Consider the following 26,101-nt stretch of genomic DNA (forward strand, 5'->3'; position numbering starts at 1 on the left):
AGCACACATTGTTTTTATACATGTGTAATATTTTATCACAAGGATTGTTTTTACATAATTAAACTATTTTTCAGTATCCTTCCTTACAGTGCTTCCGATCTGTGAAGGTGCAGCAAAATGAAAGTTTTCTAAAATATGTCACAACCTTCCAGTCATGCTGTGTACCCCATAAATGGTAAGCTAATAACTTGAGAAGTTCCATTTATGCGCTTTTTATTTTGTGTTTGCCTTTGAATTTGCTATTACTATTCAAGTGCTTTACCGCTGGTAAAGACCCTGTAACTTCAAACTTTATTTTCATTACTTGTGTCCAGTACAGGAGAAAGCATATTCTAGGCAAAGGTAGGTTCTATCTTTGTAGTTTACAGAGTATATGGGGTATTACAGAACAAATATATTTACAATTTGCTCTCTAAGGGCTGTGGCACACAGGGAAATGCCATCCCACTGGCGAGAATGTAAATCGCCAGCTGGATGCATACGCAGAAGTTGCCTTGAGAGGAAACTTCCATGATTTTGGGAAATCGCGGCGCCGTGTATGCCATCCCGTGTGCCACAGCCCTAAGACAAAGCAGAATGAGCTAGAAGCACATTTATAGATATAATTCATCTTAATACATTTTATTGATCTCACACAAATGCAAAAAAATATATATTTTTTTAAAGGTAATGTTTAATCTATTATCATGAACAAAACAGCAGTGGATGTGAGAGAGGATGTGGCAGGATGCCACCCCATCACTTCTTTATTCTGGCAAATAGCATCCCGGTAGGCACCCAACTGAAGGTTACTTATGAATGCCTGCGATGCCACTGCCAAAAATCAAATCTTATACACAACCGATGGTCATATCCTTTGATCCAATCGTTCTCGCAAGAAATACCCTCATACTGGACACAATGATGGGAAAATTTCTCCAAATACATAGAGAATGGGCACTATTCAGTAACACTGCTTATAGCTTGCAAAATCTGAAAAACACTTGGTCAGGAGACTGGCGACAGCAGCTCGAAAGACAATTTTAGATCGATGGCTAACGATTTACCACCCCATCTATATCCTTATAAACACAGAAACTGCGTCATATTTTTCATATGGATTGGTGAGAAACATTAAACAAAAAAGAGCAAAACACAGGAAAGTTCTTTAATTCAGGTATAGGACCTGTTATCCAGAATGCTCGGGACCTGGGGTTTTTCAGATAAGGGGTCTTTCCGCAATTTGGATCTCCATACCTTAAGTCTACTCGAAAACCATTTAAACATTAAATAAATCCTATACAATTGTTTTGTCTCCAATAAGGAGTAATTATATCTTAGTTGGGATCAAGTACAAGGTACAGTTTTATTATTACAGAGAAAAAGGAAACCATTTTTTAAAATTAGAATTATTTGCTTATAATGGAGACTATGGGAGATGGCCTTCCCGTAATTCGGAGCTTTCTGGATAATGGGTTTCCAGATAAAGGGTCCAATAACTGTACATGGCTCTCATGCATATATATCCTCCCATTGACACCCAATCCAACAAACCATATGGTACAACACAGAAATCTTAAAAAGCCACCCAACTCATCCCTATACATTCAGCGCCTACACCAAAAAAAGAGGCTATTAGACTATTCATCCCACAGGAATCACCGTGTTAACGGACTATTGGCAACTCTCCTGCACTAAAAACCTGTTTTTCTGTCCTTTGACAGAATTCGACAGAACTATAAGATACAACTGTTATTTGTTGAACTTAATACTTAATGCAACTGTTGTTTTGTCATACTTAAAAACTGTTTATGCTTGAAGAAAACAAACAATAAGTACTGCTATTGTAAACATTTGAAAAATGACAATAAAAACACAATTGCTTGCAGGTGCCAAAGCATAATTAAACAAAAAGTTTAATGTATATTTTGGGGTGCCCCCTAATTATTAACATTTATAAAGCACCAAGTTTTACTGCACTGTACAATATGGTGCAGAAATCAAACATACAAACTACTTATAGATACCGATACACAAGGGTTTTTCTGGTATGCCACCCCAACTCACTTACTTCATTTATAAAGAGATATTAAAAGATAGTGCAGACTGCCTTTATTGTATGTATGTGATATTTATAAAATAAGTCAAGGCTTATTTTGTGAAATTGTTGTCATATATTTCTAAATACTATTAAGCAAATAAAAAGAAGTTGGTCCTCACCTTTCAGAGACCGAAGCAATTTGGGAGAGCAGCTCTTTGATCCTCTGTCCTGCTTGGGAACATGAAAGTCTAGCTCTCTGTGCTGTATCCTCACTCTGTTTCAAAATGAAAAGCATGAGCTTTCCTTTGTCAGAAAGGGCCAAAAATTCCTTATCTCCTATAAAGAAAGAAAACTAAAACGATGTTTCAAACTTTTCATTTTGACTACCAGCACAGTACATAAAATGTTTTATATGGACTGTCAGCGATAATCAAATCCATATATGGAAACCAATAATGGAAAATATTATGTAATAAAGTGACCTACCTTCTGAGCAGCAAGAAATTGGAGACATTGCTCTGATCATAGGGATGTTATAACTTGAATAAGAAAGGATGCGATTTTGCAGATCTGCCCCTGGCTGAGGAATGACAACACACTGGATATCAGAGCAGGTGCTATAATACAAATTAGGACCAGAACAGAAAGCTGATTTTACAGGAGCTTTCAAATGATACTCTCTAAACTCATAAGTCCCCCCTTCTGCTTTGTTTCCAGCAGTTATTGTTACCATCAGACCTCCCTGGCCCAAAAGCAATATGCAGTCACAGAAAAGTTTGTTAGAGCTATTAGTCCAAGGATTGTTCTCGCCATCTGATATTTGTGCTTTTGTAGCCCCAAGAAAAACAACAGGCTGCTCTAGATTATAAAGAAGCGGCAAACGAGTTGAAGACTTGGTCTGGTTATCTGTAAAGTCACTTTTGGGAGAAGGAACAGTCTTCAGTGGAAAGAATACAACCTGTCCATCTGGAAAACCACAGATAACAACTGGGGAATTTACCATTGCCAAGTCAATTCCAAAAAGGAACGTGAATAAGGAAGGCTCTATTGTAAATTCATGGAAATCCACAGCTAATTCTTCCTTTTTCCACAGAGAGACACAAAGTAGAACTGGAGGGAGACTATTCCCTTTACATATGTCTCTGCATCCAGGTGTGGGTTTGACAGAGATTTCCATTTCTCTGATTGCTGATGGATAATTGCCTTTATGATCAGAAGATCTTATGTTAAACAGTCTGATTTCCCATTTGTTCTGGTTCATGGATACAGCGACTAAGACTTCATGGCATACTGTAAAATAACAGATTGAAGGGTCCAGTAGGCAGCAGAATTCCACTCCTATAAAGAATATGTTTACTCCTCCTGTGCTTGTAGCAGACATTGGTTCCTTCAGCAACCTTTACACACACAAAAATAATTTACTGTGAAACACATCAATCAGAGGTACTAAACAATTCTCTACATTCATACATTCTCTACATTCATACATTCTCTACACCTGTCTGAGTGCGCACATTTGGTACAGAAATAGTAGACAAAAGTAGACATGAGCTTCAGCTTCACAGTAAAGGTGGCCATACACAGGCAGATTTCAGCTGCCAATTGGGGACCCTTCAGACCAATTTGGCAGCTTATCTGCCCTCTGGATTGGGGACTGCATTGGCTGCTCAGTCCAATGGCCCATATACCCGGCAATTTAGGGCCCAAGGATCGAATTAGCTTTATATCACCGACCTTAGGTGGGCATATCGGGAAAGGATCTGCTCATCTGGGACCTTGCCAAACAAGCAGATCTTTCCGTGTATGGCCACCTTAAGCAAAACACTGAACCTTTATGGCTTGTGTCTTTTCAATTTTAACTACCATAACTATAAAAAAAATAGTAATTCAGGGGACAACTCTGGAGGCATAAACTTCATATGAATAATTGTACCTCCAGGCTGGTAGCAAAGCTTAATGCACATTGTTAATTTTTAAATGGCCTAATCCTGTGGATTTATTTGAATTAACACTGAACTGAAATGCTCTCACCTCCCTTTTTCATCCCACTGCAGGAGGTAGATTCCACTTTGGCCGCATAGTATATAAAGTTGTTGAGTCTTTGTGTCCAGTTCAATGCACCATATTTCAGTAGCAAATTCATACACAGCCTGCAAATTAAGTGATGTATTATGTAATAATTATGTTATGTAATGCATAAGCATCTTGATTAATATAAATAATAGCCATATTGTCAGTGAACGAAATAGTTATATCTCTGATGTTCTTCTTTCAGTTTGCTCTCTCTCATTAAACCCTCCAGAGGCCACACATACACAATTAATAAGGAATACAGGTCTCATTTACTTAAGCAGAGAAAAAAATATATTCACAATTTGTCTTTTTTTTTAACCCATAATGAAATATTCTTTCCCATAATTTGTGGCTGTAAATTGAATGCAAGTAGGGTCCCAGCGGGCAAGACATGGTAGTGCATTTAAAAAGCTTGGCCAGGTGTTAGGTACAGGCCTGACTTTGTAAACCAGCATCAATGCTCTAAATGTAAATGCTATGTAAAAATCATAAGGTCCGCTGTATGATTGCTTTGTGGAAACCCACAAGCTGGCTTTCTGAAATTAAAAAAAAAAAAGTTTAGCAGCTTTTATGTGCCTGCATTTATGGGCTCCTATGTGGAGCAGAGAAATTACTGTTTCAGTTATGATCACTTCCCATTCAAAGGAGGTCCACAGCTGCCACTGCTGCTGTCTGCCACAGCCACAACATTTCTCTTTAACTTGAATGGGAAGAGATCTGAGCTGGTGATTTGAGTCTCTGTGATTGGTTTACTAGTTCTCTAACATTAAAGATAACCAAATCATCTACACAAACAAGACAGAGTAAATACCTGTATTTCATTTTGAGTGATTAAACCAGAAAAAAAACTATTACGCAGGGCGAAGACAAACGGAGCTACTAGTAGCAGCTACTTGTCACGGCTACAAAAACTAATAATGCTGATCATTTACTGATAATTGGCTCTACATGTGTTTTAGCAGAGGCATTTCTCAGTACTGTCTATGGCAGCATATTTTCTGTCGTTTAGTAGCCGCGAAAAGTAGCTGCTACTAATAAGCTCTGTGTGTCTTCACCCTTAGGGTGAAGATGTATGGAGCTACTAGTAGCAGCTACTTGCCATGGCTTATAAAAGAGACAATGCTGATCATATACTGATAACTGGGCGGGGGTAATTGGCAGGGTAATTTCTGGTGTTTAGTAGCCATGAAAAAGTAGCTGCTACTAGTAGATCTGTGTGATCACCCACACCTTAATGGGGTGTCTGCAGAACAGTGTTCGATGTTTCTCATTCTGTAAGCAACACAGATTGCTGTTCAGTGGATGGCTTACATTTTGTTCAATCAGATTTTGGAAACCAGACCATCTTAATGAGACTTAGGGCACTGTCACATGAGGCAAATCCTTTGCCTGTGGATAAACACAGACAGAGAATCAAAGGCTTCAAAAAGCTTACTGATGCGCCCACATCCATTGCATCAAAAACAACAAAACTTTTAGTCACTTTTAGTTAATTTCATATTGTTTAATAGACAGTAAGTAGCAGATAACTCACCAACATGCATTTCTTTTCCATGCTGTATTCATAGACAGATTTGCCAATGGATACATAGACATTGCCCTTCCAAGGGATTAACTGAGCTCCATGTGCTGCCAGACCACCTGCTGGGCAGTGAAACCCTGCCAGATACTGGACAGAAGGCATTGCGCATGCTGCAAAGTAAAACAAACAGACATATTTGTAAGATCTACAGCCCAATTACAAATCTAGCGAACACTTAAGGGCAATAACACGTTACCATTTGTCACCTGCAGGAAATCTCTGAAAAAAACCTTCCTATCTGTCCCTACTGAAAGCACAACATAAAAACACTTTACATGTATTGATAATTCATATTCAGGTGAGAAGCAGAGGTGATTTGCCACAGATGATAAAGTTTGACCTGAGATAGCTGTGGAAAGGTGGTGCTGGCAGCTCAGCACAGACACCTAGTTTAAATCATGCACAATAACTAACTTGCCTCTGCACAAAATCTTTTTCTTGCCCATCAGGCAGGTTCACATTTGCACCAATTGGAATTCACTTGTTGCATAACTAAACTCCTAGCCTATAAAAAGGCATGCAGTCATAGTTAAAAAAAATGCACATAATCACAGTTAACCATGGATAACATTGCAAATGTGGCAATTAAAAATTCCCAATTATCTGTATATTTAATAAATATAATCACAGAAATTAATTGTAACAGTAATTTCCACAAGTCACTGTTTCCAGCACTGTCACCACAGCAAACACAGACAGAGCACTGGAGTCCCTGCAAAGAATGGCACAGTAAACTGCTTGGGTAGATAGGGGAGGATTGGCCTGACTGAAACATCACAATAATATTGCTGGAAAAATATAAAAGTGGCATTCTGCATAGAATAGCAGTGATTATCACATAGAATAGCACAGTCGCCAAATATTAAATGGCCCAGGGACCCCAGTACAAAATGACACTACTTTATGAATAATATAGCACACTGAGAATCAGCCGGGCAAACTGGTCTGTGGGCAATAACCCATGGCAACCAAAGTGTTGAATTCATCGTTCTACCTGCAGCTGGTTGAAAAAGGGCAACCGTTCATTGTTTGCTATGGTTTACTGCCTATGAGCAAATTTGCCCAGTGTTGATAAATGAGTCCCAGAACTGACTTTACCCAGTGATTCCTGCATAGATTGGTGCAGTCACTCCAACATGGGGTGACACTGTGACAAGGATAGACTGACACACTGTTTCTGTACACAGATTAGCAGGCTAACACCCCCATACCTCCCAACATTTGAAAAGTAGAAAGAAGGACAAAAATATCTGCTGTGCGTAGCACGGCAACATTTTAGGCCACGCCCATTTTATGGCCACACACCCCCAACAGGCCCATTTTACAAAACTACACATGAAAAGTATAAAATACACAAAAGCGCACCAGAAGACAGACACAGTAGCCCCAATCATTTTATGACATATTGTGGACCTAAGGATTTTTTTATGCACTGTGGCACCTGTATATCATGACTCATGACAGACATAGCTAGCCAGGGCCCCCTAAAACATTGGTCGTCAGGGCCCCCCTAAAACATTGGTAGCCAGGTGTTATGTTTTGCATTGGTGCCAGCGCAGGGACCCCCAAAAACATTGCTAGCCAAGTAAGCCCAGGGCCCCCTAAAACATTGCAGGTCCTCCCCCAGTATCCCCATACTATGGACCACTCCCCACTGCAGCATCCTCCAGCTCCCCCCAGCATCCTCCAGCTCCCCCCAGCGTCCTCCCCAACATCCTTCAGCTCCCCCCAGCATCCACCCAAAATCCTCCAGCTCCCCCGAAACGTCCTCCCCAGCATCCCCCAGCTGCCCCCTGCCTTCCTCCAGCTGCCTCCCAGCATCCTCCAGCTGCCCCTTACCTTCCTCCAGTGTCCTCCCCAGCGTCCCCCTGCATTCTGCGGCTCCCCCTGCTTGCTTCCTCCGGCTGCGCCCCCGGCTCTTCTCCTCCTCCCCGTGACGTAACACGCACGTCACTTGTTAGCGCCGCAGCTTCTGCACAGTGAATCCATAAAATGTTAGAGTGGCGCAGAAGCTGCGGTGCTAACGAAAGTTGCGTGTGACGTCACAGGAGCAGAGAATTTTAAAAGCGGGACAAATTGGCAGCTATCCGGGACTGCGGGACAGAGAGACAAAATCGGGACTGTTGGGAGGTATGCACCCCCAGCCCCAAACAGCAAAGAGACCCCTTCCCAGTCAGAAACTGACCTACCTAGCAAGAGAATGAAGAGAAATTCAATGCCATAAGGCAGTGATCCCCAACCAGTGGCTCGTGAGTAACATGTTGTTCCCCAACCCCTTGGATGTTGCTCCCAGGGGCCCCAAAGCAGGTTTTATTTTTTTTTAATTTCTGACTTGAAGACAATATCTGAAGGCATAAAAACCATGTATTCTGTCAAGCAGAGCCTCCTGTAGTCTGCCAATCATCATTGGGCTATCAAATAACCAATCACAGCCCTTACTGGCCTTCCCCAAGGAAATATTTTCATGCTTGTGTTGCTCCCTGACATTTTTTACTTTTAAATGTATAAAGCAACACTGAGACCCACCAGCATAGAATGCACAGTGACTCCTGCACAGGATAACACTTAGGGAGAAGCACACAAACATAACACACTATCACAGTCATTGCTATTGTGGGGGTAATATATAATGTATAAATACAGGATCTCTACATGCTGTGCAACTTCACACAGTGTGTGCCTATTATATACATTCATTAATACAGTATTAACAGGAGCAATGGCTAACTTACAGATTGTTAGTAAGAAGTTCAACATAAAGTACAAGGATCCCACACACCCACCCCTAAATAGACATTATTATAACCACCTTCTGAGCAGTAACAATATAAACACATGATATATGGTACAAGCAGCTCTACCTTTACATTACTCAGGCGAGATAAATCCTCATAACCAGGAAGAGCTGCACTTGCACAGAACTAACCCATGTGAGGAGCCTGCTGATGACATCATCACTCTGCACCCAGCAACTTTATTAGTCAGAGGTTTATAAACTCGAAGTAAAAGCTCATAAACAGCCACTAGATGGAGCTCTTAGCAGCGTAACAAATTACATGCCTGAATGTGATTACATAAAAAGTATTGTGCTTGCCATATACAGGTATAGGACCTGTTATCCAGAATGCTAGGGACCAAGGGTATTCCGGATAAGAGGTCTTTCCGTAATTTGGATCTCCACACCTTAAGTCTACAAAAAAATCAATAAAACATTAATTAAACCCAACAGGGTTGTTTTGCACCCAATAAGGATTATTTATATCTTAGTTGGGAACAATTACACAGTGCAGTTTTATTATTACAGAGAAAAAGGAGATCAGTTTTAAAATTCTGAATTATTTGATTAAAATGGAGTCTATAGGAGACAGGCTTTCCGTAATTCGGAGCTTTCTGGATAACGGGTTTCCGGATAAGGAGTCCGATACCTGTATTTATGTTATCCCATAGCTACATTTGTACCTTATAATAGAATGATACCGTAATGTCCAGCACAGAAGAGTACTGTAGCTGCTACCAAATGTGTCATGGCACATTAACAAGCATCTCACATTGTTCTGACCCAGTGTTTCATGGCAAGTGCCTTTTCCAGCTACCCTGGCACATTTAGCAACCCAGTTACCCTCCAGCATGTCATGACACAGTGAAGGGCACATTTATCAAAACATGACTGGGTACGATTAAGAAAAAATCATATTTCTTCCAATTTATAGAACCTTGCGTATTTTCCACGATATTTTCGTTAATTAACTTTTTCATGCCTTGTGTCTATTTGTGCGACAGAATCGTATTTGACGCAACGACTACAAAAGTTTCGGAATTCATTCAGCCTTCGGTATCGTGACTTTCCTTGGGCCAGGTTGGAGCTGCAGAGTGCCATTGAGCCCTATGGGAGACTTTCCTTGGGCCGGGTTGGAGCTGCAGAGTGCCATTGAGCCCTATGGGAGACTTTCCTTGGGCCGGGTTGGAGCTGCAGAGTGCCATTGAGCCCTATGGGAGACTTTCCTTGGGCCGGGTTGGAGCTGCAGAGTGCCATTGAGCCCTATGGGAGACTTTCCTTGGGCCGGGTTGGAGCTGCAGAGTGCCATTGAGCCCTATGGGAGACTTTCCTTGGGCCGGGTTGGAGCTGCAGAGTGCCATTGAGCCCTATGGGAGACTTTCCTTGGGCCGGGTTGGAGCTGCAGAGTGCCATTGAGCCCTATGGGAGACTTTACTTGGGCCGGGTTGGAGCTGCAGAGTGCCATTGAGCCCTATGGGAGACTTTCCTTGGGCCGGGTTGGAGCTGCAGAGTGCCATTGAGCCCTATGGGAGACTTTCCTTGGGCCGGGTTGGAGCTGCAGAGTGCCATTGAGCCCTATGGGAGACTTTACTTGGGCCGGGTTGGAGCTGCAGAGTGCCATTGAGCCCTATGGGAGACTTTCCTTGGGCCGGGTTGGAGCTGCAGAGTGCCATTGAGCCCTATGGGAGACTTTCCTTGGGCCGGGTTGGAGCTGCAGGGTGCCATTGAGCCCTATGGGAGGCTTTCCTTGGGCCGGGTTGGAGCTGCAGAGTGCCATTGAGCCCAGGGCCGGATTTCTCTCCGGTGCGCCCCGAGGCCGCCCCTGTGGGAGTCCCCCATGCGCAACGCTCTTTTTAACTCCCATACGGAGCAGTGGGGAGAGGTCCCGACTGCTCCGTATGGGAGCAAAATTAAAAAATGTTCTTGCGGCGGGGCGGCATGCCGCCACTAAACTTCTGCCGCCCTAGGCCCGGGCCTTTGTGGCCTCTCCACAAATCCGGGCCTGATTGAGCCCTATGGGAGACTTTCCTTGGGCCGGGTTGGAGCTGCAGAGTGCCATTGAGCCCTATGGGAGACTTTCCTTGGGCCGGGTTGGAGCTGCAGAGTGCCATTGAGCCCTATGGGAGGCTTTCCTTGGGCCGGGTTGGAGCTGCAGAGTGCCATTGAGCCCTATGGGAGACTTTCCTTGGGCCGGGTTGGAGCTGCAGAGTGCCATTGAGCCCTATGGGAGACTTTCCTTGGGACGGGTTGGAGCTGCAGAGTGCCATTGAGCCCTATGGGAGACTTCCAAAATCATGCAGTGAAGGATCAAAGTCAGAAAGTTTTCCGGGCCGTGTACGATCGTTCAGATATGAAAATTTCATAACTTTCGGATCGTACCACAATATTTGTGTGTGACCACGATACAAATTTTTTACTCCGAATGGGTGGCGGCCTTGGGGCGCCAGGGTTTGAAATCTGGCGCTGCCGCTGTTGCGCCCTAGGCAGGTGCCTCTTCTGCCTACCCCTAGTTCTGGCCCTGCCCCTGGTCTCCCAATGTGATTTAAATTCCCCCAGTTGCTCACTGTACATGCGCAGTTAACTTTAGTGAAGTCATTTGGAGCAGTACGCATTAAGTCACTCCATTGCGTATAATGTCACTTCTATAACGTCATTCCCACACAGCACACACAAAACTAGCACAACTTGACAACTCTGTGTCACAATGACCCCGGGGCCACAGTACGTTTTAGACATATAGCTCAGAGATCCCTGAAGAGGTCATGGTAACTCCACTAGTGGCACAGTGTGCCCCAATAACACAGGTTCAGTACTGTATATCATGATATAGCAAGCCCTCCAGTGTCACCTCCAGATAGATTTACCACCTAGGGCTGCCACCTGGCTGGTATTTTACCGGCTCAAGTGTCAGTACCTCACCGCTAGTATTTCATACAACAGTGATCCCCCAGTTATAATGACCTCCACCACCACAAAACTTTAACCAAATTTCCCTCTCAAATGTCACAGCACAAAGTAACCATCAGCATGTCATTGCAATGTGACCCAACCCCAGAATGTGACCTTGTACTGACACAGTACTGTAAGATGAAGTACAGTACCCCAACACATATCTTACTGTATTTTATGTGTATGCAATATTTTATTAACTTAAATATATTAATAATATGTATTAAAAATAGTAAGTATAGTATATATACACAGACACTTGAAGTTCCTAGACTTCTCTCTTTCTTCTTCTTCTTCATCATCAGAGCTGTTAGTGTACCATTTTAGGTGCCTCCAGACTCTATTGTCCTCCATAAAGCTGCTGGATTGCTACTGCTGCTGCTTCTTCTTCTGTTCTTTTCCTTCATCTTCACCTTCATCAGTCTTTTTCAGACTTTTCCTACAATTTACATCACAGTCTCTTAAAATGCTCTTCAAAGACATTTAGCTTTCTAATTGCAGTCAAAATATCAGAATAATATTAACCCAGTCTCTATCGAGACTTAAACAGATCTAAATGAGATGAAGGTGTTTGCACCACTGCCATTCTGCTGAGGACATGGCAAGGTTTGCTACATGACCACTTCAGCCTAGACCAGGGACAGACACTTTGCCAGACCTGGAATATCCTACCTAGCACTGTAACTAAAGGCTGTTGGGACACGCTGGGAATTGTATCCACATGTTCTGTAAATCTCTAGTATAGACCATTATAGGAGTTTAAGATGTTCTTAAACACTAGTATACAGTATGTACCTATAGGGGCTCATAAATACATTAATACAATGTTCAGTTCTATAAATGAATCAATAAACTCCAATTATGGGCAAATATTGGAAAATACTAAATCAACATATTTATTTGAAACATTACTTCAGCCACTAACTTTTGGCATGTTGGAAAAAGCAAAAGCGAAAGGTGCTAGGGTAAAGCCTTTTTTTGTTTGTTTTTTGGTACAGTGTTTATAGGAGTAGTGAACTGTTAGAATGATGCACAGCGTGATCATTTGCAATTGGTCTTCATGTATTTTTTAATTATTTTGCATTTGAGGCAGAAGAGGAAAGCCAATAATTTAAATATGGTGAATTAACTGAATGCTCAATGGTCTACATATGCTGGAAGCATTAAGAGAACCTGCAGGAAATTGTGTTTTTATGTGGATATACACACGTTAAATACAGGGATTAAAAAACTCTTAAAGGACAAGTAAAGGCTTAGTCAATAAATAAATAAATGAAAAAAACATGGGCATAAACCTAAGAAGCAAAGAGGTTTGCAGATCTCAGAAGCAAGATGGTGGCTCTGTGCTGCCTGCCTGGGGCCTGAAGGTATTGATTATATTCACTGGGGGTGAGGCACTTAAAAGGCTTCTCTAATGCCCAGTCATGTTTGAGCACTTTGCTATTCTCTCCCAAATGTTTTGTGAAGAGCTTTATCTTCTGCTTTTGTGTCTGGTCCTTCAATGCTTCTTTTTACAAGTGCTTGATAGGTCAGGGGCCAACATCAATTATCCTATATCATGATCTACATCAGTGATCCCCAACCAGTGGCTCGTGACCAACATGTTGCTCACCAACTACTTGGATGTTGCTCCCAGTGGCCTCAAAGCAGGTGCTTGTTATTGAATTCCTGACTTGGGGGCAAGTTTTGGTTGAATAAAAACAAGATTTCCTACCAAATAAAGCCCCCTGTAAGCTGATAGTGTGCATAGAGGCTGCCTAATAGCCAATCACAGCCCTTATTTGGCTCCTCCATTAACTTTTATGGTGCTTGTGTTGCTCCCCAAGTCTTTTTACATTTGACTGTGGCTCAGGAGTAAGAAAGGTTGGAGACACCTGATCTACATAGTGAAGCTTTAATAAACCATTCATACGCCCAAATTAAAAAGAACAGGACAAAGAACAGGAATATAACCTTTTATTCAGAAGTCAGAGCCAGATAGGCCTTCTAAAATAATCTAAACTCACCAAAAATAGCCAGATATGCTGTGCAGGGTCCCCTATTAATTGCAGCCAGCCTACAGCATCACTTGCAACTGAACACTACAGACAGTATTTCTCCAGCAACATAGACTCTCTATTAAAAGCCGCTGTTGGTAACTTAACGAGCCAAAATTGCATTTTTTAAATATCAGCTCCTCTAGTGCAGAGGAAGGAAGGACCTACTGGTAAATAAAGCATTAAATTATTTTATGATCTCCTTATTACAGGTGTCCTTGCTGCCCTGAGGCGGCCTTTCAGATCCCGTCTCCCTCGGAGTCAAAATTCCAATGTAAAAATCTTAATTTTGGCTCACAGTTACCAGGAGCAACTTTTAGCGTCCCTGGTAACTAGTTTTTTTTTAACTTGCAGGGCTTCCAGGGAATGGGGTGAGTTGTAGGCAGATTTTGGAAGTGGCCCTTTGGGAAGATGAGGGCATGTCTTGGGCAGATCATTGGCATGACATTATGTACAGTGACAATGCTTCATAGTTGGGAGGCAGGGCTTCCAGGTCACCGGTGGGCTATTGCACAGGGGGTTCTCCCATATTGCATTGTTTTAAGCCTCAGGTTCATTTTGCAAAGACAATGTTTGGCTGTATGGCAGCTCCAGCAAAGTCCCAATAGCAATGAATGCAGGACTAGATGCATGTATGTAATGCTCGAGCAGATTTTTTGGGTTGCAGGGTGTGTCCTGGGTGAATCATTGGGGTGACCTACTGTACAGGGACAATGTTCAGTCATTGGGGCATCATGGTATTGGTCAGCAGGGCTCTCCACAGTGGGCTATTACTTGCCCACCCCCCCCTCCCCATATTGCATTGTTTTAAGCAACAGGCTTGTTTTTCCTTTCATTTTGCAAACTGATGATTGGTTGCTATGGTTTACTAGAAATGGAAAGAACCTTTCATTTTATACTTCTGGATACATAAGCAAACTTGGGCTTATTTACAACCAATGGGCAGATGGTAGCTGTGATCTGTTTACTGCAGGTATAATAATAAATGCAAATTTGACAGTTAAATAAATGGGGGTCCTTGGTAATGTAGCTAGAAAGCAGGCCACAGCTACTGGGGAAAAAGCCACATAAAACCTGAGATCCCCAAGTTATTGCTGAACCGCTGGTCCCAGCATCCTTCTTGAACCCCTGGCTGGGATTTGGATGAATATATTTTGACTACATCTGGGTGACTTCTAGTTAGCACCAAGGGCATATTGTGGCCGAGGATTCCTTTCTGATGATGGGCCCCAGAAGTAGTACGGTGGGGGAGATTGAGCTATTACTGGGAACCTGTTAATGGAGGTTGTGTTTGAGAAGAACCAGTCCCTTGGTTAAAAACATGCCCCTGTTTCTTATATAAAATATTTTTATTTATATTCAATCACTCAGGAGCCACAGTCAAATGTAAAAAGACTTGGGGAGCAACACAAGCAGCATAAAAGTTCATGGAGGAGCCAAATAAGGGCTGTGATTGGCTATTAGGGGCCTCTACGCACCCTATCAGCTTACAGGGGCTTTATTTGGTGGGAAATCTTGTTTTTATTCAACCAAAACTTGCCCCCAAGTCAGGAATTCAAAAATAACTCCCTGGTTTGGGGGCACTGAGAGCAACATCCAAGGGGCTGGTGAGCAACAAGTTACCCCGGAGCCACTGGTTGGGGATCACTGATCAAGAGGTTTAGGGAATACAGGGTTATGGGAGATAGCTCTTAGTACAAGTTGCCCCAGGGACTGGTCTGATTGCCATCTTGGAGTCAGGAAGGAATTTTTTCCCCTCTGGGGCAAATTAGAGAGGCTTCAGATGGGGTTTTTGCCTTCCTCTGGATCAACTAGCAGTTAGGCAGGTTATATATAGGCATTATGGTTGAACGTGATGGGTGTACGTCTTTTTTCAACCTAACTTACTATGTTACTATGTTACTATGTTACATAGTTACAAAGAAAGCAAGTAACACAGATATGAAATATGCTACTTGTTCCCACCATACTCTCACCATGCTGCCAGCTCCTGTTCAGGACATTCTACCACACTACCAACTGCAGGTCTCCAGAGTACTGCTTTTGCAAACATTGCTGATGGTGGGGTCAGGTTGGAAAATGTTGCATTTGAATACATAAAAGGTAAACGCCTTTACTTTTACTCCTTTAAAGTTTGCATTAATCAAAATAGGGGTATGGAAGCTAGCCTGAAGTACTGGAGATAACTATTTTTAAAATAATCAAAATTATAATGACTTTTTAAAGCTATTTAAGCTTTTTATAAGCAATTTTTGCTATTTTAGGACTAATTACAATTGGTTTTCATATTTTATTTGTGGAGAATTGTGAATTATTTACTGAGCGAGACTGGCCTAGTTGAGCTACACAGGATCCCCTTGTGGGCCTAGGTCCTAGTATGCCTAGGATTATTCCTATTAGCCCATCTTTATTTCCATCATGGGTCTATATAAAAACCTGTACCATTTGTCACAATATCTATCTGATGTGAGCGTGGGCCCTAGAAACCACAGAGTCATCTTGTTTTTTTAACACACGTTTTGTCAGAACTCCCTCATTATCACATGTATGTGATTTTCTGGTATTCACCTGCACTGTGCAAGTAGGGTCGCTTCTTGGCTGGCATATTACAGGCCTGGCTGGTGAAAATTACAAGCACAATGTGTGGCCCCTCTGCCTTTTATTACAGGCACAGCCTGTTGACCTACTCCATTTTATTACAGGCACAGCCTGTTGACCTACTCCATTTTATAACAGGCACAGTGTGTGTGTCCCAACCTTGCATTTAATGGCAGCTAGGCACAGTGTTTGGCCCCAGCTTTCTTGACAGGAACAGCTTGTTGCCCCCAGCATTTCATTACAGGTACAGTGTGTAGCAACCAGTAACCACCAACCTCCCCCTAGCCATAATCAGAGCTTAGTATCCACTTCCCCAGAGAATGCAGCCCATCTCCAGGTGGCAGACTGTAAGCACTTATTAGTTAGAGAGGGGTAATGTCATAGACTTTGCACAAACTATCAAGCATTGCGTGTTGGGACTGAAAGTTGGGACTATCCCCTGAAAAGTGGAACAGGAGGCATGCTTAATGTCACTGCCCATGATGACTTGCAACTGTCTGGGTCCAGGCAGACTCCTTCTGGGCCAGGAGATGCAGTTTTAATTCAAAGCCTTGAAAGATATATAGTAGCACTGGCCTTGCTGTTATCATTCCCCTGTTGCATCGTGTCACTGCTACCCACTGTACTTGCGCATGATGGGGCCACTCTTGCCACTGGGTACCTGACAAAAAAAAGTAGTGTATTTTTGGAGTAGCTGAAATATTAGTGATGACATTTGTATGTACAAAGTACAAATTGAGGTCTAAATCATGCCACATGCTAATCCTAGGCATTTAGAGCGTTAACCTGTTAATGAGACCCTGGCATCTGTTGTGTTTTATCTCTGTACGTAATGACTTATGGGAGACAAGGCGCACAAGATTTGAAGTGATTTTCAGAAATGTACCGGTAATAAAAGAAAGATATATATATGCTATGAACCATTCCTTGTGTGTATGTTAAGCAGGATGGATGCAAACAATAATAATAATACTTTAATTGTACATTAAAAAACACAAAAAAATGACTTTTCAAATTATGAATCTATATAAAAAGTTACCTATAGGTCATGTTGATCTTTTTTCACTAGTATGGCTGGTTTTGTAAGTAATTGTTACTTGAAGTTCCTAAACCAGACTGTTTTGCCAACCTGACTGTCCCTTCTCAGCCTGTCAGTTATAGCTTCTAATGTAACAGCCTCCTGCTGCACAAACATGGCCGCCCCCTCATAGAAGAACATGGGGGATCAGATAAGGAATGGAAAAGCGCCAGGAAATACTTTTTGGCAAAATTATAAAGCTCATGCAAAGACAATGTTATGATAGATAAAAAAAGGTTTAATTTCTGGTGTCAGTATCTCTTTAAAGGAGAACAAGGGAAATTTATAAATGTTAGTTCCCCTGGAGAGGGCACCCCCGGCCTGAACCAAACCACTGTGGTAAAAGATACAGAATATCACTTTCTTTTTCTATATAAATGTTTTTATTGCGATCTCAATAAACAATCTGCAATTAAAATAGACAATAAGCAGAGTGTGAGTATTTAATACCTGGATGATGTACATAGTTACTGGCTAGTATTAGTGAATAGAATAATACATTCAGTATAACAGAGGCAGAGCTAATTTCCTCTTTCCTTCTTAAGACTTATTAACAGGAGCTTTGGGCCTCCTAAACTTTCTTTGGTTATTAAGGATCCCAGGGCCCAAAACCAAAGTTTCAACGTTTGGCTGCCTGGATGGTTTTGCCGCTGTAGGAACTGGTTTTGGGGGTGCCATCTGCCGACCAGCATTCATTTCATCCACAAAGGCTTCTACTCCTTCAAACTTGGTACTCAGTTCCCCCAGGCGCTCCTTTAGGGCATTAAACTCTTTGTATAAGTCATCCAAAGCTTCCGAGAGGGACTTGATCCTATAATTGGAAGAATATTATTATCTTTTATTTATATAGCACCATCATATTATGCAGTGCTTTATTGAGATTTTACAATTTTGCATTGGTCGCAGTTGAGCTTACACTCTAAGGTCCATATCACATTCACTCACACTAGGGTCAATGTAATCAGGAGCCAATTAAATGTATGTTTTTGGAGTGCTGGAAGAAAGCAGAGAAAATGCAGAGGCAGAGAGTCCATAAAAACTCTTTGCAGATAGTGTCTTGGCTGGAATTGAACACAGGACTGAAGCTCTGCAAGGCGACAATGCTACCCTCTGCACCAATACATTTAGTTCCCCATGTTTTCATGTTAAATTTGGTTTACAGTACTGCACAGCATGCTGCTCACTAGCTCCTTTAACAGATTGCAGCATAGTAATATTGCTGTGAGAAGAATGGTTATGGACCTGAAAGATAAATTTGGCTCTTCTGCCTGTTTATGGGGCCCTCAGGCAGGCTTGTATCCCCTTCATTGCAAAGTAATCGTTTGGCCACACAATCGCATTTGCACAATATCACCCACCCAAGTTGGGAATATTGGGAGAAAGATCTGATTGTTTGGCGACCTCACCAAACAAACAGATAGTGTATACCACCTTAAGGGAGGGAGTATCTTGAGTACATGCCACTTTTTTAAGGCACTACGCATTGATTCAGCAAATCCACAGTAAACATTTCATAAATTGGGTTGCTATAGCTAATGATTCTGACATACTCTGTATTAGGGTGTGGGGGCACAGACATTGCCCAGAAAGACAGTTTTTAGTTTAGTTTTAATGTGTATTATGGCATAGGTGCAGTACTAACAGAACTAAGTGCTGTAGTGCTCTTCATCTTCCCTTCATCCTTTAAGAACTGCCATTACCAAGAACTAATACAGAAATATAATGTAATAAATATCACCTCTAATTTACTTTAATAGTAATTATGCGCTAAGCATTCTATGATACCCCTAAGCATTATACAACAACCTTGTGAAACCTGCATTTTATAACAGCCACAGTGACTGTCCCCCACCAATTTCTTGACATATTTTCATGACAGACTTGTGTGGCACGAGCATTTCACAGCAAAATTCTTGTGGCCACATAATCAATTTCAAGCCAGGCCTCCAACTGCATTTCAAGTGTGCGGTGGCCAAACAGAGAATTACAGACTCCTTCTGGCTGCAGCAAATGAAACAAGCAGAAAAGGAAGAGCTGGAGTCTTCAGATCTTTCTGGTTAATTCTCCGAAACCAGCCGGAAAGATCCGAAAGCTTTGAATTTTACTGACACGTTTTTTAAAACAAGCCAGACTTCTTTGGCTCTTTGCGGTGCAAGAGCAATCTTAAAAACATGACTGTCCCGTGAAAAGTGTGATAGTTGGGAGGTATGACTTGCACTGGTGGTTCAAGGCCAAAAACACACAAATTAGAGTGTTTTTAGGCTCAAAACTGTAGCAGCGTCAGGCAGTTTCCATTAATGTAACACATCCTAGGCAGTTTTGGGCATTTCACCTAGCTTACACTGGGCAATAAGGGGCAGTGCAGGAATCAGCTGCATTTAACAGCTGTTTGAAATGCCCGCCTTTTGCCTCCATGTGGTTTGCTTCTACTGCTTTTCAGGTAATTGTTATGTTATATTGGTTTGCATTAGCTATTTAGACCAGAGAAACCTGAAGGTATGGGACATACTGTATGCTTCACCCTGAGCTACTTATTAAATGTTCACCTTATATATTTCATATACTAGTTATCATATCCCCCCATAATTACACTTCTCCAGTGTAAACAACCCTAACTTGTGCGCACTGTTCCATCCCCGGCTCGAAGAATGAACAGATGGTACGTCGCGCGCCTCAGCACCCATGGTCTGTGAACAAACCCAATGGTACAAACGCTATGGCACTGTCCTGTCAGAGCTCATGGCAGACACAAACTTTGTTATGCAGGTAAGAGACAAGTACCTGTTATTTTAAGTTTATTGGAATAAAAGCACAATAAATGTATGCTGTATTTCTGACCTCTTCATTTCCCAAAATGCTTGGTCCCTAGAAAGGTACCTCTGCTGTCTGCCCCCATTTTCAGCCATACATATCAGCTAGCTGGCAGCACTGCCAGGTGGGCACAGGCCAGAGTCCCATACCTGAATGTGTTAGGTTGTTAGAGGATGCTGGTTGTAGTTCAGTAATGGCTGTAGCAAGGATAAAGGGTTGCAAACACACAGCCCTGTTCTACATCTGTCCAGTTGATGATGGCCCCTGTGGCTCCATAAAGTAGAGTAAGTCCTGTGCCAACTGGTCAGAGTTACATTAGCAGCTTAATGCTGTTAGATGGCCAGAGAATGTATTCATGTAACAAGCACCGGTGATTTACACTAATTAGTCCATTTGAGTGTCCTTTTATTAAATAATTTGATTATTAAAACTTAGCAGTAGCGGCTGCATTTCCCACCCTAGGCTTATACTCGAGTCAATAAGTTTTTCCAGCTTTCTTAGATAAAATTAGGTACCTCGGCTTATATTCGGATCGGCTTATACTCGAGTATATACGGTAATCATATATTCATGTACTTTGATAATTTTTATATACTTTGATGCTTAGCATATCAGGGTCCATTTTAGAAATGTATATCCATAGTGTCACTGCAAACAGCAAGGCTTGAACATCCCATAATAGTGGTTTTAACCAAATAGTACCCTTGCACGGCTTGCACCTTACGAAATATATGGTTTGAAAAACAACTTAATTTTATCTGTGCACTGATGCATCTCTTACTCTTTGTATACTCCTTAAATTCCTGTCCTGCACCAGTTAACGAGGTCCTACTCTATTTTTTATAATAAATTCTTTGTACCTGCACGTAAACCAGAGGTATAAAAGCTATGAGCACGTACGAATAAACTGAACAAGTTTGAACTTCCATTGTGGTTGCATCCTTCTTGTTCCCGTATATACGCCTTTGTCCTGGCAGGAGGGCTCCCTCAGGTCCCTACACTTACGGTCAGAAACCCTAACAAAGTGGAAGAATAACACCATCTCCCGTGAATCTACAGAAGGTTTACAGTGATTTTATACAGTGACAGCTGTGAAGTTGTGGAATTCTCTCCTTGAGTTGGTTGTACTGTCAGATACATTAGATAGCTTCAAGAAGGGGTTAGATGGCTCTTTAGCAAATTAGAAAATACAGTTACTAAAAAGACCCCCATTGTGTGGCCCCCTGTCTAACTGCTGTGACTGCTTACCTTTTGTAAGCTTTAAAAGGTGTCAGTGCTAAGATTAACTGTCCCCCGTAACATTCACACCTGTAAGGCCTTGCAATGTTCACACTAGAGATGCACTGAATCCAGTTTTTCAGATTCGCCAAACCCCCAAATAGATTGCAAAGCATTTGGCCAAGTACTGAACCAAATCAGAATCCTAATTAACATATACTAATTAGGATTTGGAAGGGTTACATTTCCCAGGGCAAAAAAATTTCCACTTCTGTGTTTACGTGACAAAAAGTCACGTGATGTTTAGGATTCCGATTTGGTTCAGCCTGCCCTATGCTGCCTGTGGGAGGTGAACCTGGCAGGGGTTTGTTCTGGGAGTTTGTTAGCATTTGGAAATAGCTGTTAAGGGGTGTCTAAGGTGTGGAATTATGTGTTGGGGGTTGGTGTGCTGTCCACAGAGGAGGAGGAGCCATATAGAAGTAGGGGTATGTCTTAATATGACATAATATAATTCTTTCACATATGAGTGAAGGGTAATATCCCTGCAGTGAGCACCAATTATTCATTTTTTTTTGTGTGCTACCACCATTAACGTGGGTATGGTCTTAAAAGCTCTTGTGATAACATGGGTGTGGTTTGAAGTGGGTGTGATAAAAAAGGGAGTGGTCAAAACTGGCTTCCATTATCGGCCCTCCGCCATGTAGGCCAGAAAAATTCCAGCCCTCAGTACCACAGAAGTTGGGCAGCACTGCTCTGGATGAACATGTATCTGTTTTCAACATAATTTACTATGTTAGATCCTCACAACAGACCCCAAAGCCTTAATCTAAGCAAATCTAACCATTGTACACTCAAGCTTATGTATAGGTGCTCTTAGGGCTCTGGTACACGAGGAGATTAGTCGCCCGCGGCAAAACTCCCTGTTCGCGGGCGACTAATCTCCCCGAGTTGCCTTCCCCTGCCATCCCATTGGCGAACATGTAAGTCGCCGGCGGGATGGCAGACGCGGTGGCGCGATTTCGCGCAAATCGCCGAAAAAGACTCGCAAGTCTTTTTCAGTGATTTCCAGAAATCGCCCCGCCGCGTCTGCCATCCCACCGGCGACTTACATTGTCGCCGATGGGATGGCAGGGGAAGGCAACTCGGGGAGATTAGTCGCCCGCGAACAGGGAGTTTTGCCGCGGGCGACTAATCTCCCCGTGTACCAGAGCCCTTAAACCATGGGCTGTTTAGGGTCAGCCTTTATTGTACCTTTAAACACAGTCAAGCTTGATATTTTTGAGAAGCAGTCACATTTATTTAAAGAGAATAAGGTATTGGTATTTAACAAGAGAACCGAAAAAGTAGAAACAGAGTTCAGTTATATAAAGAAGAGAAAATGTAGGAAAAGTCAAATTAATTGTACTTGAATTTGTTTTAGAAAGACAGATGGTTCCTCTAGGCACTTAGTGGGATCTTTAATTTATCTACTATGATAATGTGTTGAATAAGTGCTTATTATACAGTTATGGGACCCATTATCCAGACTGCTCGGGACCTGGGGTTTTCTGGAAAATGGATCTTTCAGTAATTTGGATTGTTTTGCTTTCAATAAGAATGAATTATATTTTAGATGGGATCAAGTACAAGAGAAAAATAAAATCATTTTTAAATATTAGAATTATTTGCTTATAATGGAGTCTATTGGAGATGGCCTTCCCGTAATTCAGAACTTTCTGGATAATGGTTTTCCGGTTAACATATCCCATACCTGTATGTCCCTACAGAAAAAGGATTACATCTGGTATATGGTTTTAATGAGTGTATGTAAAATATACTAAAAAAAATTGCAATTAAACTAGAAAGAACAGTTTGTCTTTTACGTATGTATCAAGAAAATATCAGTTCCCCCCACACTGTGGGGTCATTTGCCCAAATTTGCCCATGGGCAGTAACCTATGGCAACAAATCAAATGGTTGCATTTATTGTTCTACATGCAGCCGGCTGAAAAAAAGCCAATTGTTGATTGGTTGCTATGGGTTACTGCCCATGGGCAAATTTGCCCAGTGTAAATAAATGAGCCCCACTAGTAACCTTCAGTTACCTTTTCTGGTCACATAACCATAAGGGCAGGTTTATTTCTAGCTTTCAATATGTTGTGGACCATAGAAGTTGCATTGTAAAGGCTTTAAATGAGCATGAATATGGGATAAATCTAATAGTTCTACCTTCCATAGTCCGGCAGCACAGTGTGATGATCATAGAGGAGCAGGTTTCTAAACTGGGTCATAATAGCGAATTTCCAGTTGTCCAGCACAGTAGTCAGATTAGCACATCCTCGCATGTTCACCTTCTCAGCTACGGGAAACACAAAATGGCACTGGTGATGTCTATTCAATAACTGAAATATGCCTCAAGGCGCAACGGTTTGTGTGCACTTTAGTAATGCACTATATGCAAGTGGCAGCTGCACACAAGAATCACTTTTACTGCCTTCCAGGCATTAGTGACTCCCTAAAGCAGTGATCCCCAACCAGTGGTTTGTGAGCAACTTGTTGCTCCCAGTGGCTTCAAAGCAGGTAGTTATTTTTTGGATTGGAGGCACGTTTTGGCTGCATAAAAACCAGGTGTACTGCCAAACAGAGCCTTATTTAGACTGTCAGGTTATATAGGAGCTACCAAATAGCCAATTACAGCCCTTATTTGGTACCCCCAGTAACATTTTTCATGGTTGTGTTGCTCCCCAACTCTTTTCACATTTGAGTGTTGCTCGCTGGTAAAAATGGCTGGGACCCCTGCCCTAAAGTTACACCCAATTACATAGACCAAGCAGTTCAGTCGATACTAGCTCATTGGATATACCATAGGGCGCACCAATTACTAAATCTCTAAATCTATGCACCCTTAACTCTATAAAGAATTTCAGAGCAGCTTACCCTCTGATCGATAATCCCACTCCGACGGCTCTCGCCGTTGCTTTACAGCAAGCATCAAAGGAACCAGCAGCATCAGGCACAGCAGTGTCCTTTCCATAATGAAATCTGAACGTAAGGAGAAGAAGTGGTATATATCTCGCTGTATATATAAGCCAGATGACTGGTACCTATGCCCGCAGTGTGGAGCCTGCAGTGCACCTTACATGTGTTGTTTTCCCACTGACACCAGAACAGAAAGTGAGTGTGCTATGCATGTGAGCAACATCTGTCTCTGAAATATTCACGTCATGCAAATGGTTTATAGCTTATCCAAATGTTTTCTTTCTCACGCAAAAGGATCAAAGCTGATGCTTAAAGGGGTCACTTTTTTGCCACACCCACACATTGGAAAGTTACAGATGTGCGCCCACATATCAGTGCAACCATAGGGTGGAAATAATGAAAATTAACATTGGCTTAGCCTACTTAAAAAGAGGTCAACCTTTTTATTTGTTTTCCAATAGAAAGCCTTCTATTTTTAGCCATTCCAAACAAAAATTCCCCCTACTCCCCTGCATGTACCCCATCCTGGCTATAAACCCACACACTGGCCATGTATCTGTCACTTTCCCTTACTGCTGGAAAAGAACTTGATGGAACTCAGAAGCTGCTCGATTTCCTGCAAACTAAGCTGTGAGATCTAGCAGCAGTTTTAAAGCCTGTTCATGGTTTTTAAGAAGCAGATTCTCTAACTTAAATAGAAATATACCACATTTGCAATAGAGGAACTCTAGTTCTCTGCATATTTGTATTGTCACATATAAGCCGGAGCTGCTATATTGCTTAATATGGCTGTGGTAATATCAGAGAATGGCCCATAGGCAAACATTTGGGCAAAAATGTATGCATGATTTTTATGGTGTCTGCTCATATTTAAACAAGGGTCAATGGGATGTGTAATGCCATACCTTGCGAAAGTGCCACTCTGATTCCATATTGTATTGGGTTTATACTCAAAATGTGCTTATTTGGCTGGACTATGCAGGCTGGTTGATTTTGTAGCCTGGTCAGGAGGATTTTCTAACTTGCCTGGCAGGCATAATCAATTTTTGATCAGATATTAGTTAGACAGGACTGAAAAAGGCCTTTCTGTCTGGCTATATAAAAGCTGTCTGATTATTGGCAGTATAATATATAACCACTTAGTCCATATAGCCATTAGTTTTAGCTGAATAACCAGCTGGGCAGATTCTAGCTGTAGCAATAAGCTTCAGGAAGTTGTGTCCACTTCTATCTTTCCGATCAGCCCACAGTCCCCTTTTCGCTCCTTGCTTTACACATCTAGGGTAGCATCTCTTAATGTGACAGCAGGGTGATTTATACACTGCCTGCTAGTATCTGGAACCTTCAGCTTGTTCAACATAGATTCAGACTACTCACTGGGAAATCCACAAAACAAATCTGTTGTTGGATCCAGTGGTTTGATCCAGCCTTGAGCCAAACTGGCAAAATAATTACTGCAGCTCCTCTCTGAATTGTTTACTTACTCTTCAGATTTGTGTTTCCTCCCACGCAACACTGTTGTGATGCCAAACTGGTCTAGTGCCTGAAAGAGGGAAGCGGTGGAATATAAAAACATCCATAATATAGCTCTCGATCATATCCAGAACGTTATTCCTTCAAAGCTCACAGCCCTGAGCTCTTTAATGTGCTACCTGTTGATGCTGCCCCAGTGGAAACGTGTTTCCTTTGCTCCACTCTTGCTCCCTGTTAGTTCTCTTAGTGCGTTGTGTCTCTGCTTTCTTCATTCACTCTTCTTTTAAATCTCTCCACCTCTTTTGGTCTGGATCCAGCCCTGATCTCACAAGAGTCTGCCTGTTTTATTACCAGCCCAACAGGAGTCTTTCTTGTGGTTTCACAGCAGTTTTAGTGGGCTGCTTACAGGATATTATGTGAAACAGCCATTATTAATGCAGGCAATGTAGCAAGTGCTACCACAGATAAAAGAATATGGTACTAAGCGCTTACACTCCAGAACCCATATAATTAGAAAATCTTTGCTGTC

At 42.0% G+C, this 26,101-nt stretch overlaps 2 protein-coding genes across 7 annotated transcripts in view; both read right to left on the bottom strand.

The window, feature by feature from the left end:
* Positions 1-8,645, bottom strand: part of faap100 (FA core complex associated protein 100) — a 100,297-nt gene extending 91,652 nt beyond the window's left edge. For 4 of the 6 annotated variants that reach the window (XM_004916354.3, XM_004916353.4, XM_004916355.3 and 1 more), the window contains exons 1-5: positions 8,602-8,645; positions 5,628-5,785; positions 4,052-4,170; positions 2,507-3,417; positions 2,200-2,356 (exon numbers count right to left, since the gene is read on the bottom strand). In XM_004916354.3, the coding sequence (XP_004916411.1) occupies positions 2,200-2,356; positions 2,507-3,417; positions 4,052-4,170; positions 5,628-5,785; positions 8,602-8,605 (1,349 nt within the window). In that variant the 5' untranslated portion in view covers positions 8,606-8,645. Of the gene's footprint in view, positions 1-2,199; positions 2,357-2,506; positions 3,418-4,051; positions 4,171-5,404; positions 5,483-5,627; positions 5,786-8,536 lie in introns of those variants that run through there. The other 2 variants (XM_031894775.1, XM_031894776.1) reach the window with 2 other exon arrangements.
* Positions 8,646-17,476: 8,831 nt separating this feature from the next.
* On the bottom strand, positions 17,477-25,865 carry LOC100489067. The gene is made up of 5 exons (XM_002940091.5): positions 25,752-25,865; positions 25,584-25,642; positions 24,058-24,162; positions 23,350-23,479; positions 17,477-17,923 (listed from the first exon to the last, which is right to left on the bottom strand). Exons 3-5 carry the CDS (start codon positions 24,152-24,154, stop codon positions 17,653-17,655), a joined length of 498 nt encoding a protein of 165 aa, XP_002940137.1. The 5' UTR covers positions 24,155-24,162; positions 25,584-25,642; positions 25,752-25,865; the 3' UTR covers positions 17,477-17,652.
* Positions 25,866-26,101: the final 236 nt, after the last annotated feature.

The sequence above is a fragment of the Xenopus tropicalis genome, chromosome 10, assembly GCF_000004195.4.
Source record: "Xenopus tropicalis strain Nigerian chromosome 10, UCB_Xtro_10.0, whole genome shotgun sequence".
In the NCBI taxonomy this organism is placed as follows: Eukaryota; Metazoa; Chordata; class Amphibia; order Anura; family Pipidae; genus Xenopus; species Xenopus tropicalis.